A 20,576-nucleotide genomic window follows, 5' to 3' on the forward strand; every position below is an offset into this window, starting at 1 on the left:
CGAAGTTTATGATTGATGTATGTTTAATACGCCATTTTCTGCTTTTGATAACTGTTTAATTGGGTTATAATTGTTTTAAATTGTTTTTGCATTGTTTATCTCGCTTGTTTTCTGGAGAATAATACAACGAAATCGCTTGACATGCCTGCTATTTAAAGATCTTAAACCAGGATCGGTTCTTTGAAGTTTCTCTGTAGAATTTATGAAATTGAACCAAATACAGTCAAATTTCCAAAAGCATTTATTTCCATTTTGAACAGAAATACCTACAAAGTGCCCTGAAAACAACGTAATCTCCTAACATCGGCCATTTTTAATGTTTCCGTAAGTGTCCGTTTCTCGTAGGTTTGAGTGTATATAAGAAATTGCAAATGCATTGTTTTCGTATGTGTTTTCTAATTAAGAGTAGGCTATGGTGCAATTGTTAGTGATACCAGTAATATGGATAAAGCATAAAATAAGGATCATATCGTTGAAGACCATAGCCTATATAAAAGTGAATGAAATTGAATAAATTTCATAAAAATTATATTTTAAATTATTTCTGTATCTTTGTATTTGTAAAATGTTTCATATTGTGCAAAGAACATATGTAATGTGTCTTTTAGAAAGCACAGACAATGTGTCTTTTAGAAAGTATATGCAATGTGTTCTATAGAAACCACACGCAACGCATTTTTTAGGAACCAAATGCAATGTGTTCTTCAGAAAGAACATGCAATATGAACTTCAGAAAGTATACACAATGTGTTCTATAGAAACCACATGCAATGTATTCTTTGGGAACCAAATGCAACGTGCTCTTCAGAAAGAACATACAATATGAACTTTAGAAAGCACGTGCAATGTGTTTTCTAAGAAAATCTGGTGTAATTATTTAGGGTGCCAGCAACTTGGATAAAGCACTTAAACAAAGGATCATATCCTTAAACTTTCTGCATACAAATAAATAAAAATAAATAAAACATATCCAGTAACAAAATTCAACTGAATAAAACATGTTTTAAAAAACAAACAGAAACAAAATTTTGGAATTTGAATTTTGCTTAGTTACTAAATGACGTTTATTTATTGTTCATATTTACTAACATCAACCATGAACCATGTACGATGAACTGTTTCCTCGATTAAACTAATTGTCATATGACAAAGCGCTGTTTAAATTAATTAAATATAACTTATTTGATTCTAACTAAATATATTTAAATAAATTAAATTAAATGTATCGGTTTATATACTCGGCTGCCATGTTTAATTAAATGTTTCTCTATAATAAAACCGTGATGTTTTTTCTTCGATCGTTTAATTATTAAAGCATTAAACTCGTTGTCGTGGGTTCGATTCCCAATTAAAACCGGGATTTTTTGAGTGGACACACTGGATTTAGTGCTAGCTAGATGACGATATATCGAGGTTTGACTTAATGTACCGAGTTTAATCTTTATCTCTACGTTGAACACAATAGAGGAAAATTTTATCTTCTGATTCGTTATATCGAGGGAAAATTATTTAAACATTTTAAAATTCGATTTTTTTAATGTTTTATAATCGATGTGGGTCATTAATAAGTTAATTTTCTATATCAATATTATTATTTATTTATTTATTTTATAAGAAGAAGTGAATAAGACACGTCACTTTCCACCTCGTTAGTCACTTTTAACAGTTTAAATTCAACATTAATATTAATTATTAAAGTATAAATTATATTTAAATAAATNAGAACATGCAATATGAACTTCAGAAAGTATACACAATGTGTTCTATAGAAACCACATGCAATGTATTCTTTGGGAACCAAATGCAATGTGTCCTTCAGAAAGAACATACAATATGAACTTTAGAAAGCACGTGCAATGTGTTTTCTAAGAAAACCTGGTGTAATTATTTAGGGTGCCAGCAACTTGGATAAAGCACTTAAACAAAGGATCATATCCTTAAACTTTCTGCATACAAATAAATAAAAATAAATAAAACATATCCAGTAACAAAATTCAACTGAATAAAACATGTTTTAAAAAACAAACAGAAACAAAATTTTGGAATTTGAATTTTGCTTAGTTACTAAATGACGTTTATTTATTGTTCATATTTACTAACATCAACCATGAACCATGTACGATGAACTGTTTCCTCGATTAAACTAATTGTCATATGACAAAGCGCTGTTTAAATTATATTAAATATAACTTATTTGATTCTAACTAAATATATTTAAATAAATAAAAAAGACATTCTGAAATTTCAAAAAAATTCAAAAATATTTACTTTTTTAAAGGAATTTAAAGGAGGGAAGAAAAAAATATTTTTAAAAAAGTCACTGACGTCCTACTGTTTCTAAAGATTGATCACTTCTACTCCATTTTTTAATTTTATTTCAGTTTTCTTTTTCTTTTATAATAAATTCGAAATCAAAGTTTGAAAATTGACTTAACTGGTTACAAAATTAAAACATTATTCAAGATAAAAACCAATTTTTAAAAGATAAAATGAAGTTTTTTTTTTTTCCAACCTTCCCTTCTTGTAAAAGAAGTAGGAAGCTGATTTATTTATCATTGAGAAAAGTACATTAGAACCCGTTTAACAACGAATGTGACTGTGTTGAATTTTTTTAAATCTTCTTTATACAGGTTACAGCGTGTCTGAAAGGTTCTATTTTTTTATAGAAGGTTTGCCGTTTCGTTTTATAGAAGGTTGTAGCGGGAGTGAAGACGATATCAGTTAGAATTTTTCGTTTTGTAGGGGGTATGGAGGTTTCTATAGAGGATTATTGTGTTTGAAAGGTTGTATTATATAGAGGATTTGTCAGGTTTCTCTATATAGGGGTTATAGAAGATTTGGAAGATTCTTCTATATAGAAGATTATGAAGAGCGTGGAAGATTTTATTATATAGAAGGTTATGGAGTTTGGAAGGTTTTATTATATAGAGAATTTGTCAGGTTTCTTTATATAGAGGGTTACAGAGAATTTGGAAAGTTCTTGTAGCCTATATAGAGTATTATGGAGGGCGTGGAAGGTTTTTTTTAATACAGAGGTTTCATCAGGTTTCGTGTTATAAAAGTTTATATTGTGAATGAAATGGTACCAGCCAGAGTTTTCCTTTTTATAAAGAGTTATGAAAGATTTAGAAGGTTCTGTTATATAGAGGATTTTCCAGGTTCCATTCCATAGAGAATTACCTCGGGAATGCGACAATACCTACCAGAATTTTCCGTTTTACAGAGTATCATTAAGTGTTGGAAAGGTTCTATTATATAGATTTGAAGGAAGGTTTTGTTTGTATTAACTTATGCAATTGGTTCCCAAATAAAGTCTTTCGTGTCCGTTTTAAACGGGTTTCCGACTTATAATAGTATTTTCATAGCGATCTTTCATTTAGGTAGTTTCCCGTTTTGTAAGAAGTCCGTTTTAGACAGGTTTTAATGCATATAAGTTATACAAACAAGAAAGAAAGTGTTTCAAGTTTAGAGAGGTTTTATTTCTATGAAGAATAAGGGAATTAGAACAGCATGAATAGATTAGATCGATTATTTTTCAGTTTAGTAAGCGTGATACACGATAATAAACTGTAGTTTGCCCTCCTTCGTGACGTAACTGGAATATACAGTAAAGATATGGCAACGTTACTACATACATACGCCCATATTATTAATCTAAAATGTGCCAATTAATATTTTTCTACTTAAAAAAAGAAATTTAATTTTACAAAGTTTCGTTAAATAATTAAAATAATTTAGTTTTTTACTTTCCCGGCTTTTATACATTAAAACCTGTTTAAGACGGAACTTGAATAAAACAAAAACGTGCCTAAACTGGGAAAAATCCTTCGAAACAGAGCGACTTTCTACGTTAAAAAAATCTGCTAAAAACGGAAAAAGTATTCGGTACCGTGCCATTCCGCTTTACACAGGTTTTATTGTTGAAAAGTATAACCAAAAAATGACCTCCCTCTAAAGACTTTTACATTTTTAGACTCAGGAGACCTTTAAACCTCGAGAAATGCAAAGAACTTCTGGGTTTTTTTCTGTATGTAGTATTTGAGGCACGAATTGTTTACCACTTTCAAGCATTATAACTCCTTCCCCTTTTGTTGAAAATTTCTGAAATTTTGCAGGGAGGTTTGTATATTAGGGGCATCAATTCGGTTAAATTTTGAAGGTTAAAGGTCGAGGGGATGGGTAGATAGAAGGAATGACGTGTCTTATCTCGAGCGGTATCGGACTTAACGAAGACTTTACTCGTTATTAGCATTTACAATTTCCTATAAAACACATCACTAACCTCAAAATTAAAGCATTTTGCCACTTGATAATAATTAATACAATAAAACCTGTGTAAACCGGAATGGCACCGGTACGGAATATTTATTCTGGTTTGACAGATTTCCGTTTTGGACAGGTTTTTAAAGATCCATTTCGAAGAATTTATTTTCTGTTTAAATTTTTTTATTCAGATTTTATTAAAATATAAAAAGTTTTTTTAAAAATAAAATTTAATAACAGATGGCGCTACATAATTTTAACTTTTTTTTTGCCTGGAAAGTTACACAACTCGTTTCTGTAATCTTTTTATTTTTTAAATTATTAAATTTCTTTTATTTTTATCACGAAATCTCTTACACTTTGATGAATTTTATACCGTAAACGACGTTGTTTACTGTAGTTTTAACCGATATATTTTGTAATAAATAGTGTTTTTTATAATTTTAAAAATAAATTTATTTTATTATATACATTTTTATTCACTTTTCTTTTACAATATTTTTTTTTTCTTCTTTTTTCGAACAACAGAAACCATAGAAAATGTTCGAAAGTTGATACTCTTACATCGATATATTTTTCTTTATTGGCACTTTTGAAAATATTTTAAAATAAAAATACAATTTCTAACGAAAATATCGGTTAATACTTTATATATTTATCTGAAAAAAAAAAATATATATATATATATATATTTTAGGATGCTGCAAAATGCCAACGAAACTGGATACATCAACGTCAATTGCGTGGATCCTATAGGAAGATCGGCTTTATTGATGGCCATAGATAATGAGAATTTAGAAATGATAGAGCTGTTAATTGAAAATAAAGTCGAGATGAAGGATGCTTTATTGCATGCCATCAGCGAAGAATACGTAGAAGCTGTTGAAGTGTTACTAGAGCAGGAAGAAACCAATCGTCTTCCGGGTGAACCGCAAGTATGTTTGTAAAACTCTTTGATAAAATATATTTTAAAACATTAAAAATAAGTATATAATAATTATTTTCTATAAAATTATTAAAATTTACTTAATTAATTAATTTAATTCAACTTTAAAAGGACTTTTATCGTTCTTTGTAAGCATTCAGACACGCATGGGCCATGCCCCACTGATTCGATCGAGTGAAACTCAGTACACAATGCATTGCAGATCGTGGGAAAGAGATTCACGAAGTAAAAATTAGTTAAAATTTTCACCATAAGGAGAAAATTTGGCGCTGCAAGGGTGACAATTCATATGGATAAGTTTATGAGTAAACTGCTAAATGTTCGTTATACTATTTGGTAAAATACAGTTAAAATTATAAAATATATGTATAATAACATTCCGTAAATTAATTTTCAGAAAATTTGTTGTTTTTCTCCATTTTTTTGGTATAATTTTGATAGCAGAAAGTACTTACCTTATATCTGAGTTCTTTTATTGGGCTATTATAGCTAAATAATTACTAAGTAATTTGGCAGAAGGCGTGCTGCCAGGCTGCCATCTTGTGTTAAATATAATAATTATAAATAAATTATAGAATAATATGAAACTAAAGATCGGAACTCGAACCCGTAACTCCTGCTTACTGTTTAGATACGCTGCCAATTACTCAACCCAAATATCTGCCCGATCTTAATTTATAATAATATATTTCTTTATAATTATTACTCTATGTCTAATAAAAGATGGCTTGGCAAGGTGGTGCATGTATAGTAAAACCTGTTTAAACCGGAATCACATATTTTTCTCTGTTTGGCAGGTATCTGTTTCGAACAGGTTCTTTTTCTAACATAGAAAATCGCTCTGTTTCGAAGAAGTTTTTCCGTTTATACAGATTTCCTTATTATTCAGGTTCCGTTTCGGACAGGTTTTACTATAATTACTGAATTCTAATACAATTTTATAAATTTCTTCCGTTTTGTAAGTTCATTTCAAGTAAAAACCGCTTTTAAAAGTAAAATTCATCTACAGCTGTACGTGAATGAATTACAAAATCTTTGTTGAAACACTTAAAAACCTTTAAAAAATGCTCCATAACTTAATTTAGAGGGACCCATTTTTTGTCTTTTTTCTTCTTAATGCATGCAATTTAAGTATAAAGTACTTTAAAGTAACGAAGACCTATCCATAATCGTGTTTGGGTACACATTTAAATGGAGAGATTGAGTGCTGAATAAACTGCAAGAATATACATTAAATTAATAAAAAAATCCCTAAAATTTATTTAATAATACAACTTAAAAAGAAAAGTTCTTTCCCTTTTTCAAAGTATAGGAAAAATCTGTGGAAAACGGAACTCGAATAAAACGGAAACCCGTCTAAACGGGAAAAATTCATTGGAACAGATGATTTTATGTTTAAAAAAACTGTTCGAAACGGAAACCTTCCTAATCGTACGATTCCGGTTTACGCAGGTTTTACTGTATATTTTACACTTTAATAATAACACAAATCTATCTGCAGCTATCTTCATGCGTATACATCTTACACGGATTCATACACCTTAAAGGTTAAATATGCTTGAAAATCCTTAAAATACATAAAAAAAGTAAAACCTGCGTAAACTGGAATTGCATGGCACTTAATACATTTTTCAGTTTAGCAGGTTCCGTTTTAAACAGGTTTTTTTTAACATAGAAAATCATCTGTTTTGAAGAAAATTTTATGTTTAAACACGTTTATTCAGGTTCCGTTTTAGACAAGTTTCACTATAATAAAGTTCCTTAAGAAGGTAATTTAAAAGGAATCATTTTGCCCTTTTTTTTCCTTTTTAAAGCATTTAATTTATGTGTAAAGTCCTTTAGACGAATGAAAATTCATTTATAATCATGTTTAGGTGTATATTTAGATGGATTCTATTATATATATTCTAGAACTGTATATATATATAATTCTAGAATTTGCTAAATTGCTTCAATGTAAACTAAACTTACAACTGCCAAAGAGAGATCCGCCCAAATTGTGTACTTTACTAAAACTCATTGTTAAACCACCTACTGTCATGCTGCATTGTGAAGATAATTTGTTACATTTATCTCATCCTCTTATAAAAAGTCATTTTATTTTATCATTTGTCTCTATTTTCTACTATCATTTGAACAAATTAGATTAATTATATAATGTTAAACGTTTACTAACTTTCTGTTTCATCGAATAATACTTTCCATTAATCATCAACACGCTCCTTTAATTTAAATCATATTCTGTTTTAGGTAAATATTAAACATATTTTTTAAAAATATGTTACTAAGTGATTAATGTTTCGAATTTAATTTACCTAAAAATTTAATTTTAAAATTTAATTTTTTATAGTTTTATTTTTGTTATTTTGTGCTTAAATTTTAGGAAATACATATTTTACAACGAGATTAGTTATATATTTGAATAATATTAAGTTTAATCGGTTGTTTTTCTGATTTTTCGCTGTTTTGCATTCCTCTTACTCGTTAAATATAAACTTTTCTTTTTTTCGTATTTTTTAACACGAGTAAATTTTATGTAATATTCCGATTTTGTTATGTTCTGTGTTCAGATATTATTTCTCTGTTTCTCTAGTCCTGTTTTTTACCTAATATTGATCCCTACTAATTTTGTTTTGATATTGTATCGTTCTGGTTCTGTTGTGTTATTTCGTTCTAATTCTGTTCTGGTATTGCTTCATTCTGGTTCTGTTCTGTGTTGCTCTGTTCTGCTTCTGTTCTGTGTTGTGTTGCTTCATTCTGGTTCCGTTCTGTGTTGCTTCATTCTGTTCTGATTCTCTTCTGATGATGTTTCGTTCTGGTTCTGTTCTGTGTTGCTCTGTTCTGCTTCTGTTCTGTGTTGTGTTGCTTCATTCTGGTTCTGTTCTGTGTTGCTCTGTTCTGATTCTCTTCTGATGATGTTTCGTTCTGGTTCTGTTCTGTGTTGCTCTGTTCTGATTCTGTTCTATGTTGTGTTGCTTCATTCTGGTTCTGTTCTGATGATGTTACGTTCTGTTCTGTGTTGCTCTGTTCTGATTCTCTTCTGATGACAAGAGTCTGGTTCTGTTCTGGTTCTGTTCTGTGTTGCTGTGTTTTGATTCTCTTCTGATGATGTTTCGTTCTGGTTCTGTTCTGTGTTACTCTGTTCTGATTCTCTTCTGATGACAAGAGTCTGGTTCTGTTCTGGTTCCGTTCTGTGTTACTCTGTTCTGATTCTCTTCTGATGACAAGAGTCTGGTTCTGTTCTGGTTCCGTTCTGTGTTGCTGTGTTTTGATTCTGTTCTGAAGATGTTTCGTTCTGGTTCTGCTATAATGTCTGTGCTGACGTTCCGTTTTTGTTTCGTTCTTATATATTCTGCTGTGATTTTATTTAGATATTGTTTTTATTTATCAAAATGAAGATCGGATTTTAATTGCATCATGCCATTTTCTGTATCAAAAATTATTCTTTAATGATACAGATTTTTTCACGGGTATTATTATAAATAAAGGCTTGATCTTAGTTTCAGATATATTCAGTTACATTCGTACAAACTAACTTTTTAAGAAATTTCAATTATCTTATTAATTTAAAATTGTTTTACAACATTATTTAAATAATTTCTTTATAAATTAAAAAAGATAATAATCTACAATTTTTAAAGAAAAGTTTATTAATTTTCTCTTACTAATCATTTTTAATGATTATGAACACGCAATTCTTCACAACTTGATTATCTCCATCAGGATAAGATAGAGCAGGATCATTTGCATAAGGTCTCAGGCATTTGGGGGATTTCAAAATTTTGTCTTTTATGTAAAAACATGATACGAAATAAATATAAATTTCGTGTTTAGAGAGTAGATTGAACTTAGACAGTACCTTATGCTTCCTTCTTTTTCATATTTGTTTTTTAAAGACGAAATTGGTAACAAAGAGATACGTAGGCGAACAGACGAGGACGGCCTTCTTGAAAAACTTTTATTGGAAACTACACCTATTTAGGTGTTACAAACGTGAAGAAAACCCGAAATTCCATGTGGCTAGCCCGTTGGCCAGTTGACATCATATTTTTTGTCCTCTTCTAAAAACAATTCGAATTGTTAGCTTGGTTTCACTCTTTTCAAATAGTCCGCCATTTTCCTTATTCAACAAGACATAAAACGTCACTACTATGTCATCACCATTATGTTTCTTCTATTGGTCAAAACACTATGGAAGATACTAACAGAAAAGGAAAAGCTAGTGTTTTCTATTCTAGATTTTCTTCCAAAACTTATAAATGACAACGTCAGAATACGAAGTGACATCAATCCGTTTCTGTTTTATGTTTCTGACATACGTTCCAGTTAAGTGGAAACCAGCCTTAAGACATTTCAAGAATTGAATTGTAAAATGTCTCTTCTACTTTTTCCACTATTCTTTTCTTGTTTCATTAGTCAGCAATCCCTCTATTCTATCATATAATTTAACTTAAAATTTATACTAAAATTGTCCAAAGTTCCTCTATCTAGATGATGATAAAAGCCTTTGTGTAGTAAGATGATAAAGTCACTAGATGATCTAGTATATGACGATAAGACCCCATAAATAAAGTTCTACTACACAATAACTATAACAATGGTTTCATCAGCTCAAAGAGATGAGCAAGGCCTCTTCAAACTTAATGAAAACACATCGAATATAGTCTGTTTTGTACATAGTTCATTTTTTAATACTTTAATTGAGTAAATTTACAATTAAAAGCTCTTCTTTGATATAAAAATGAAACCAAACCTTCCTGCTTTTTCTGTTATTTTCGTTTTTTGTTATTAATTTAATTTGATCTTTTAAGAGTAGTGTACTGTTGGATTCAAAAATTTATTTGGCTCCAAAGTAGCCTTACGAAGCCATTGAGATCAATTATTTTCATCGTTTTGGTCACCGCAACCATCTGAAACAAGCGTGTTCAATACCAGGAGGAAGCTGTATCGATACAGGTGATGAATAGCTCTACAAACCTCATTTAAGTTCCTAGCTATGGTCATTTTGTTTATGGATTCTGCCCTGTTATATAGTGTAAATGCAATATACCTTTTATCTCTGAAGGAAAGTAAAGTCACTGGCTTTTGTAGTCCCCATTGTGACTCCCTGGCTCGGAGTTTCTTAATGAACTTACTGACGGTTTTTTTTCTAATAGAAGACTTTTGGTTAAATCGTTTCCTTCCCTATTCTCAGCAGGATAAGCAGATTCCCTATTCTCAGGAATTCCTATAGGGGTTCTCAATACTCAGGAGGTTCCTCTGGGTTGTCAGTAGGATCATTATTCTCAGAGGATTCCTCTGGGTTTCCAGTAGGATCTTTATTTTCAGGGGATAAACAGATTCACTTTTCGTTACTTCTGTTCGTTTAAATGTTTATTTAAGTTTCTTCATAATGTTGCTTAGGATAATTGAAAGTGAAATGGGTCAAGGGGTAAAATGGTTCACATTAGTTTCGAGATAAGCAGCTAGGAAATTAATTAGTTATACTAATTCTAGAAACCTCCACGAAGAAGTGCCGTCTGCCTACAAAATTTATAATTAATTTCCTAGCTTAAAACTAACGTAAGCCTCTTCATCACTTGATCCATTTCACTCCCAACTGCCCTACTTGTGTTTCTTCCTGCGTATGCTCTGTTTCGTGTACGGAGTAATGCTATTAGCTATTTGAGTGTAACTAGTTTTGTACGAAAACGTTGCTTGGATTTAATTTAATTCGAATGAAGTAGCAAGTAACAGTGCTATAAACAATAGGGATATTTACTTTGTTAGACCTTATGTTGCTTTAGAAAGTACTATGTTTAGTAAGGAATAGCGCTGTTTTTTCCAGCTCTTTACATTCATTCTTTTATAATTTGTTTGTCCCTAAAATATGGCCACTGGCCAAATTCATAAATTTCCCCTTCTAAAGGATAAGCTTGCATTATATATTGCACCAACATACACAAATGCATGAACATATACACGAACGTATAATACATCTTCTGTATATTTGTATGTTCCTGTGTTTACAAACATCGGAACATATTTACATGAGATATATAATGAAGACTTTTCTTGTGTCTGTAGCATACAGAAAATACTTTTTTAACTTGTATTTATTTGTAGAATACAGGAATAATAAAAACAAACATATTTAAAAGACACTAGAATATAGATCCTTGTGTCTTACAGGACGATACATAAACAAATACATAAGTTTCTTGTTTAGATAAACACGAGAATAACTGTGTCATGTGTTTGGTGTTTATAGGACACAAAGGAACACCAAACCTTTAGGTAACCTTCAACGCGTACTTTCGCGGTACTTGTAAAGACTAGCCTTAAAGTTAAGGCTTTATAGGCTATAGATCTTTAATTATTTTAGGTAACAAACCTTACGTATATAATCTAAACTTAACTGTCTAAACACACAAAAACAATATATACAGATGCAATTTTTTACTGTTCCTTCCTGTGTGTACGTAGAGTACATTTTTAATTACAGTCGACCCCCTATAACACTGTTGATAATTCCGTTTTATATGAATTCCATGTTGTATGAGTCAATTAGATTTTACAAATAGGTGTGCCGGGCTGTGAACGGCTCACGTATTTGTAAAATCTAAGTGACTCGTACAACATGGAATTCATATAAAACGGAATTATCAATAGTGTTATAGGGGGTCGACTGTACTGTACTGTACATCCAACCCATAACGGGTATTGATAAATATCGATTTGAACTGTACTGTACATCCAACCCATAACGGGTATAATTAAAAAGCCTTAAATACGCAAGTGTTAGGACTGGTCCACTGTTAATCTGGCACTAGGGATAGTGCCCAAACAGAATAGAAATTCCTGGTTTTTTTTCGAGCGCCGGATTCGTTCCTGGAGCAGTAGGTTTACCTCTAAACAGCATATTTTTTAATCACTATAACTCTGTTTTCGAGTATAAGGAAAGACAGACGGACGGACCGACGACAGTACGAATTTATAGGTTTAGAATTTTTTAAAATTGAAGAGCAATAATTCTGTCTTGTAATTCTGTATTGGTAAAATTAATGCCACTTTGTATAATTAATTTATGGTTAGACGTGAACAAATTCTCAAGTCTTATCCAACGTTTCATTTTCGTAACGGGTTATAAAAGCAATTCATTCGTCACACGTTGTTAATAATTATAAATATAGACGTAAATTAGTAAACTAATAATCGTATCGGATTACTTATTCCATTATGCTCATTAACGTAATCAAGCTGAACAGACGGGCGTGCACGTATAAAGTGTTATAAACGTTTTATTTTAAGCGGAATCTAGTTAAATAAATTACCTTTTTTATACAAATAATTTGTCTTATAAAGAAATAAAATAAAATTATACACTAGAAAACTCAATAGAAGTTCATACTCCGCTTTACGACCGATATAAGTAATGTGTAAGGTAATTTCACATCAAATATAGTAAACCCCCGCTATACGACCATTCGCTTAAACCCGCTTATACGACTAGTTTAAGCCATAATATTACACACGAAATGGTGTGTAATATTTCGTTTAGTATTATTCAGTAAAAAGGCGTTATTTCCGGGTGCATAACCTCTATTTAAGCCACGAAAATTAAAGAAAAATGCTACGGTTCGCTTTACGACGGTTTCCAGGTTATTGACTATTTTATATAGTAGAACTTCTTAACAACGTCCACCTCTAAATAGCGGCCACTTTTTTGGGAACTTTCGTCTTTTAAACAAAAAATGCGTACGTAATAATTTCGAAATAACGTTCACCTCTTAACAACGACCATATTTTTTATGTACTGTATCCGTCAGTGGTCGTTGTTCGGAGGTTTTGACTGTAAAACTTAACTACATCTCATAAATTAATTCTAATACATAAACAAATACAGAAACCTGAATAAAACGGAAAACCTGCCTAAATGAGAATTAATTTTTTGGAACAAAGAGATTTTCTATGCTTAATAAAAAAAAACCTGTTCAAAACGGAAATCTTCTAAACAGAAAGAAAAAATCGCACCGTATATCTTTCCCGATTTGACAGGTTTCCGTTTTTAACAGGTTCGTTTTTAACACAGAAAATCGCTCCGTTTCGAAGCATTTTTCCGTTTAGGCAGGTTTTCTTTTTATTCAAGTTTTGTTTATACAGGTTTCCTTTTTATTCAGGTTCCGCTTTGAACAGGTTTCGTTGAATTGGATACCGTGAGAGTCCGGTTTACACAGATTTTATTGCAATTGACTAATATAAATTACTTGTTTGAACCCATTTAGCATACTTATGATGTGATTACCATTATTACCATTTTTAATTCTAGAGTTGGGAAGCGATAGACAGGGATACAGCAACTTTTACCCCCGATATAACGCCTTTAATTCTTGCCGCTCATCGAGATAATTATGAAATATTGAAGATCCTTTTGGATAGAGGATCTATTTTACCCATTCCTCATGAAGTGCGATGTGGATGCGACGATTGCGTGCAATCCATATCAGAAGATTGCTTACGTCATTCCAGATCACGAATTAATGCTTACAGGGCATTATCAGCTCCGTCCCTTATTGCTCTGTCTAGTAAAGACCCTATCTTGACTGCTTTCGAGTTAAGTTGGGAACTCAGGAGACTTAGTTTCATGGAACATGAATTTAAAAGCGAATATCAAGTAAGTTTCTGATTTTTTTTATATTTTTAACATAAAATATGTTAACATGAGAAAAATTATGGAAAATCTTTTTATTTTAAGCTATTTTTTAATGATTTTTTATCTATATTTTTATGAAAATCATAGGGAATATTATAAAAATTTAATTACAAAAATATAACAATTTGAAGATGTAAAACTGAAAATTTTCATAAAAATTATTGATTTGAAGGCATTTAACATGTAAATTTTCATGAAAAATATCGATTTGAAGACTTTTAAGGTGTAAATTTTCATGATAAATATCGATTTGAAGACGTTCAACGTGTGAATTTTCATGAAAAATGTCGATTTGAAGACTTTTAAGGTGTAAATTTTCATGAAAAATATCGATTTGAAGAGATTCAACATGTGAATTTTCTTGAAAAATTCGATTTGAAGACATTTAAAGTGTAAATTTTAATGAAAAATATCGATTTGAAGCTATAAACCCACGAAAATAAGCATGAAAACCGCCAAGTTTTGAAAACACGAAAATATTAACACACAAAATACAAAAACACAGAAATTTTTATATATTGATACATATTTATAGAGGTTTCCATTTCTGGATATGTTTTTATAGAACTGAATTGAAATTTATACAGTTTCTGAAATAAGAGATCGTAAAAATTTTCAAAATTATTTGATTATAGAAAGGAGGAAAAAAAAAACAAATTATTTTTTATGGCCTATTTTTATATTTCCGGAGAAGTTCATACTTGTCAAAACCAAACTCACGTGTAATTCGTTTATATTCTAGAAAAATTTAATTTTTTCTAATCTATATGAAGGAAGTAAGAGGGGGAAAATGTTCTTCAAGCTTTATTTAATAATAAAAAAAATATATCTATATTTATTTTTAAAAAAAATGTAATTTTATTAACACATTTTTACGCCCCGAAATGTTTTTATCTATTAAAAAACACAGGAAAATATTACTAAAAAATTTTATAGATAACAGAAAAATTGATAATAGTTTGATAAAGTTTTATGAAATTTAATGGTATTTTATTTTTATTATGAAATTCTTTTATCAGTAAATCGATAAAAAGATTAATGAAGTTGGTGTAAAACAAACCACAAGAATAAACTTAAAATATTATTTTATATTAAAAAAACCCTCTAAAATTAGTTTAATAATCTATTAAAAAAAAAAAAAAACACTAAATTGACTCTACTTTTACAGTTTCTAAGAACTCTTACGGGCAGACATACAGACGAGAAAAATAAATTAAAAGTTATTAATAATCAGTAAAGGAATATATAGAAGTAACTGTATAGATCTCTCGTTTAAAATTTGATATCTGTATATACAATATATGTGTAATAGAATGTTTGTATGTCTGTCCGTCGATCGTCACCAAAGTTTTCATATTAACTCTCTAGAAACCTGCATAAATATAGTCTAACCATACTGATTAACTAACCCCTAAATCCTTTCACCGATTAATTTTTAAGTAATAAAGACTTAATAATAGAGTATTTGAATATTTTGACAAATGAATTTATTATTTGTTTTTGTATCAAGACCGGACTTAGAATTGTGATCCTAACTTTAATATATAATAGGCCCTTTCCTGTACTAAGTACATTCAAAAATGTAAGGCCCTAAGCTGCAGCTTGTTTATACAATGTGCAAATCCTTCCTGCGATTTTACACTTTCTCAAGACATTTTTAAATGTTTTTCCTTTATAAAACTGTAAAGGACAGTAAGGAAAGTCAACCGTAAAGGACCACAGTTACACAGAAATAACCCGAAAATATTTAAGGAAAGAAGAAGAAACCGGTAATAACACGAGACATATCGACGTAGTGTGGTGTACGAAGTGGGATGTGTAATTAAAGGACGTAGTGATGCTGAAGAAACAAGTCTTGTTTGAAGTGACAGCCTGATGAATCGAGGATTATCCTAGTTAATGTACGATAAATGTAGCTTTTCCTAAGGCATTTACTAAATGACCATTTTCCAAATCTCACGTGAAAGTAGTGAAAGTAGCACGCGCTCTCACAATAATAAATTAGTGAAAGTATTTCTAAACTTGACTAATTCTATCCTCCATTTTTTCTTTATTTATTTGAATGTTTATTAACAGGAATTAAGGAAGAAATGTCAAGATTTTGCCACTGCCCTGTTGGATCATACTAGAAGCTCTTACGAATTAGAAGTNTAATCTATAAAAAAAAAAAAAAAACACTAAATTGACTCTACTTTTACAGTTTCTAAGAACTCTTACGGGCAGACATACAGACGAGAAAAATAAATTAAAAGTTATTAATAATCAGTAAAGGAATATATAGAAGTAACTGTATAGATCTCTCGTTTAAAATTTGATATCTGTATATACAATATATGTGTAATAGAATGTTTGTATGTCTGTCCGTCGATCGTCACCAAAGTTTTCATATTAACTCTCTAGAAACCTGCATAAATATAGTCTAACCATACTGATTAACTAACCCCTAAATCCTTTCACCGATTAATTTTTAAGTAATAAAGACTTAATAATAGAGTATTTGAATATTTTGACAAATGAATTTATTATTTGTTTTTGTATCAAGACCGGACTTAGAATTGTGACCCTAACTTTAATATATAATAGGCCCTTTCCTGTACTAAGTACATTCAAAAATGTAAGGCCCTAAGCTGCAGCTTGTTTATACAATGTGCAAATCCTTCCTGCGATTTTACACTTACTCAAGACATTTTTAAATGTTTTTCCTTTATAAAACTGTAAAGGACAGTAAGGAAAGTCAACCGTAAAGGACCACAGTTACGCAGAAATAACCCGAAAATATTTAAGGAAAGAAGAAGAAACCGGTAATAACACGAGACATATCGACGTAGTGTGGTGTACGAAGTGGGATGTGTAATTAAAGGACGTAGTGATGCTGAAGAAACAAGTCTTGTTTGAAGTGACAGCCTGATGAATCGAGGATTTTCCTAGTTAATGTACGATAAATGTAGCTTTTCCTAAGGCATTTACTAAATGACCATTTTCCAAATCTCACGTGAAAGTAGTGAAAGTAGCACGCGCTCTCACAATAATAAATTAGTGAAAGTATTTCTAAACTTGACTAATTCTATCCTCCATTTTTTCTTTATTTATTTGAATGTTTATTAACAGGAATTAAGGAAGAAATGTCAAGATTTTGCCACTGCCCTGTTGGATCATACTAGAAGCTCTTACGAATTAGAAGTTCTGTTAAATTACGATCCTTTCGGTCCCGCTTTCGAACATGGCGATAGAATGCATTTAAGTCGATTGAAACTTGCCATTAGATACAAACAAAAAAAGGTAATTTAAGTAAATTATATATGTAAAATTTGGTCCTAATTTATTTTAATTATATTTTAATATAATGATTTTATGGGTTATTTGCATAAAAATTAGCATTCCTTTCGGGTTCAGGGATGCAAAATTATACTTTTTCGTGCCCAATTTAATTAATAATTAAAATTTCTTAGGTCTTTTGTGATGTATTATGTGTGCTGTATGTTGTGAGTGTGTTGAGTATTGGGTGCTGTATGTTGTGCGTGTATTGAGTATTGGGTGCTATATGTTGTGAGTGTATTGAGTATTGGATGCTATATGTTGTGAGTGTATTGAGTATTGGATGCTGTATGTTGTGCGTGTATTGAGTATTGGGTGCTGTATGTTGTGCGTGTATTGAGTATTGGGTGCTGTATGTTGTGCATGTATTGAGTATTGGGTGCTATTGTTGAGTGTGAATTGAGTATTGGGTCCTGTTGTTGAGTGTGAATTGAGTATTGGGTGCTATTGTTGAGTGTGAATTGAGTATTGGGTGCTGTGTTAGGTGTGTATTGTGGTGTTGTGTTCTATTTAGGCAGGTTCTACTTCGTTTTAGACGGGTCTTTTTACTGAATAGTGTTTTTTTTATTTAAAATAATTAATTATATACTTAAAAGCTTACATTCACCCGATTATGTATAGTCGAACCTTTAATAATGGCCATCTCCTAATAGCGACCATTTCTTAATAGGAATCCTCTTTTTATGGATAAAAATTCATAAAAAAAAAATGTTCGAACAATGGTCTATTTTTATGTCTCCGTTAGTGGCTATTGTTAAGAGGTTTGACTGCATAAATATTACTGGCCTGATAGACAAAGATAAAGGTTTACAAAAACAGGTTCTGTTGTATTTAATAATAATTATTATTATTTAAAAATATCAATAATAAATAACAATAATAATTAAATACAGTAAAATTAAGATTTGAGAATTTCACCTCCTTTAGACAGATTTCCGTTTTAACCAGGTTCCGTCTTAGACAGTTTTTTAAAACTGTTCTTCTCTAGTTGAAGTAATTAAGAAATTATGCGAATATACGTATAAAAAATTATAAATAAAAATGTATATAGGCTATATTTTTAAAAATATTATAATTTTATTTATGAAAAAAATAATAAAAATTATGGAGGAATGACAGAACTTTTTTTAATATGGCGAATAGTTTTGCGCTCATCCCAACGTACAACAGCTATTGGCTTCTATATGGTACGAAGGATTACCAGGATTCCGTAGGAAGAATATTGTCCTTCAGACACTAGAAATTATAAGAATAGGAGCACTTTTTCCACTATATTCTGCAGCGTATATCTTATCACCGCATTCCTATTATGGCCGCATCTTGAGACGTCCATTCATAAAGTTCATTTGTCACTCCGCATCTTATATCACTTTCTTGTGTGAGTTGAGTGTATTTTTTTGTTTTTTCTTCCCCTTGTGTTTTTATCTTTTATTTACATTTACATTAATGTATTTTTCCTGTTTTTCTTTTTACTTTCTTCCACTTAGTTTTGCTGATTTTAGCTTCACAAAGGATCGAAGCCGTTGTAAGTGATTGGTTCGGTACGGAGGAGAGGAAAATCAAAATCAGAGATGACATCACTACAAAACGTGGCTCTCCTCCTAGTATTGTTGAAGGAATGATTTTGGCATGGGTGGCAGGTAAGATTTTCTTCTCTTTTTTTTGTGTTTAAAAATGCATTTTTTTTATCCTATCGAAACGAATTTTTGGAATTCTTAAGCGTGTTTTAATAGTTTTAACTTTAATTTATGTTATGTAATTTATCATTAATCATTTTAAAAAATTTAGAATAACTTCCGTACGTCTTTTCGGTATTGTTAAGTGACGCGCGGAATATAATATGGAGGCGAAATGACGATGCCATCTTCATACTTTTTTTTTATCGATGTTATGGGTTATTTTAAAAATTAATATATAAAAATCGTAGGAAAATTTTGGCCTGGGTTAGGGCCTGATCCTTTTGAATGTATAGGGTGGCCCAAAAGTTAATTAACATGGCTACATTTTACGTTATTTGCTTATTTTTTAGATGATCTTTGTTTATACTATACATATAAGGTGACTTAAAAATCTGTTAACCGAGCTAACATCTAAATTACCTGACTTTTGGTCCACACTATCTAAAACTAGGCAAATATATACGATTTTATCAGAATTTTCACGTAAATTCCTATCTGAATATTATTAAATATTATAGATTTTTTAACGATTTAATACTACAGGAATATTGCGAATAGCCGCATAATATAACATGTAATAAGGGACTGATAAATTATTTATGTTTTATATATAAGCAATTATATATTACTACTTAAATTTATCGTTTAATATGAAGCTGTGGATGTCTTATATTACCTCTTGTACACACACACACACTGTAATATAACACTCCGAATTTTCATAATAAATTTTAAATTCAGCAGCAAGAAAATCCGGAAAATTTTTAAATTAAACAGTACTATTTACAGTATTTGTGCGAGAATAATAAAATATTTTATTTATTTATTTGTCTTATACATCAAAACTATAGCCCAAGTTTAAGACGATTATTCGATAACCTTTCACAGGTTTCGACGAATGACAATAATAAATAATTCATATAATGTTAGAATATCTTATAAATCTCTTACTACGAAAAAATTCTTGCTGAATAAACTGGCTATTTCGATTTTATTCCCCCACCCTCGATTTTCCTTCATCGTTCAAGATGGCATCTCTGGTCAAAAATTTCCCAATACTTTCTTTTAACTTAGACGTTTGACGGCGCGGTTAATTATTTAGCGAAGTTGCGGCCGAAGTTTTCATCTCTGAAACGTGAACGTCGAACGTCGAGCGCCGCTTACAAGATATCGAAGCTCGACGTTCGACGTTCACGTTTTAGAGATGAAAAAACTTCGGCCGGAACTTCGCTATTAAAATTGTTATACAGTAGAGCGTCGTTTTTCCGAAAGTATGTTATCCGAAACGTCGGTTATCCGAAAGAATTCCAGTCGGCCTAAAGTATAATTTTTATTTGTTTTTATATTTTTCAATGTATTTATTTCGTTTGTAAAACATAAAGAAATCATTTTTAATGATACAATAGCCACGATTATTATTTTAAAAAGTTTACGTTAAGCTCAACATCGACGAAAATTCAACGCGAAGCGACACTCAACGGAGAAAAATTTCAACACGGGATAGGTTAATATATTTTTTCGCGCATAACCGGTTATCCGAAAAATAAGTTATCCGAACAACCCCAGTCCCCAATTGATTCGGATAAACGACGCTCTACTGTATTACATGAGATTAGATTTGTGTACTGAATCAAACCTCTAAACAACGGCCACCTGTAAATAACGGCCGTTTTTTTGGGGG

At 30.6% G+C, this 20,576-nt stretch overlaps 1 protein-coding gene across 1 annotated transcript in view; it reads left to right on the forward strand.

The window, feature by feature from the left end:
• The first annotated feature begins 4,961 nt into the window (after positions 1 to 4,961).
• Positions 4,962 to 20,576, forward strand: part of LOC111636969 (transient receptor potential-gamma protein-like) — a 35,145-nt gene continuing 19,530 nt past the window's right edge. The window contains exons 1-5 of the mRNA XM_023382357.1: positions 4,962 to 5,198; positions 13,518 to 13,862; positions 17,010 to 17,180; positions 18,360 to 18,594; positions 18,704 to 18,882. Coding sequence (XP_023238125.1) covers positions 4,962 to 5,198; positions 13,518 to 13,862; positions 17,010 to 17,180; positions 18,360 to 18,594; positions 18,704 to 18,882 — 1,167 coding nt within the window. The remainder of the gene's footprint in view (positions 5,199 to 13,517; positions 13,863 to 17,009; positions 17,181 to 18,359; positions 18,595 to 18,703; positions 18,883 to 20,576) is intronic.

Source organism: Centruroides sculpturatus, unplaced genomic scaffold (assembly GCF_000671375.1).
Source record: "Centruroides sculpturatus isolate CEXI.00-Female unplaced genomic scaffold, Cexi_2.0 scaffold1032, whole genome shotgun sequence".
NCBI classification, from domain to species: Eukaryota; Metazoa; Arthropoda; class Arachnida; order Scorpiones; family Buthidae; genus Centruroides; species Centruroides sculpturatus.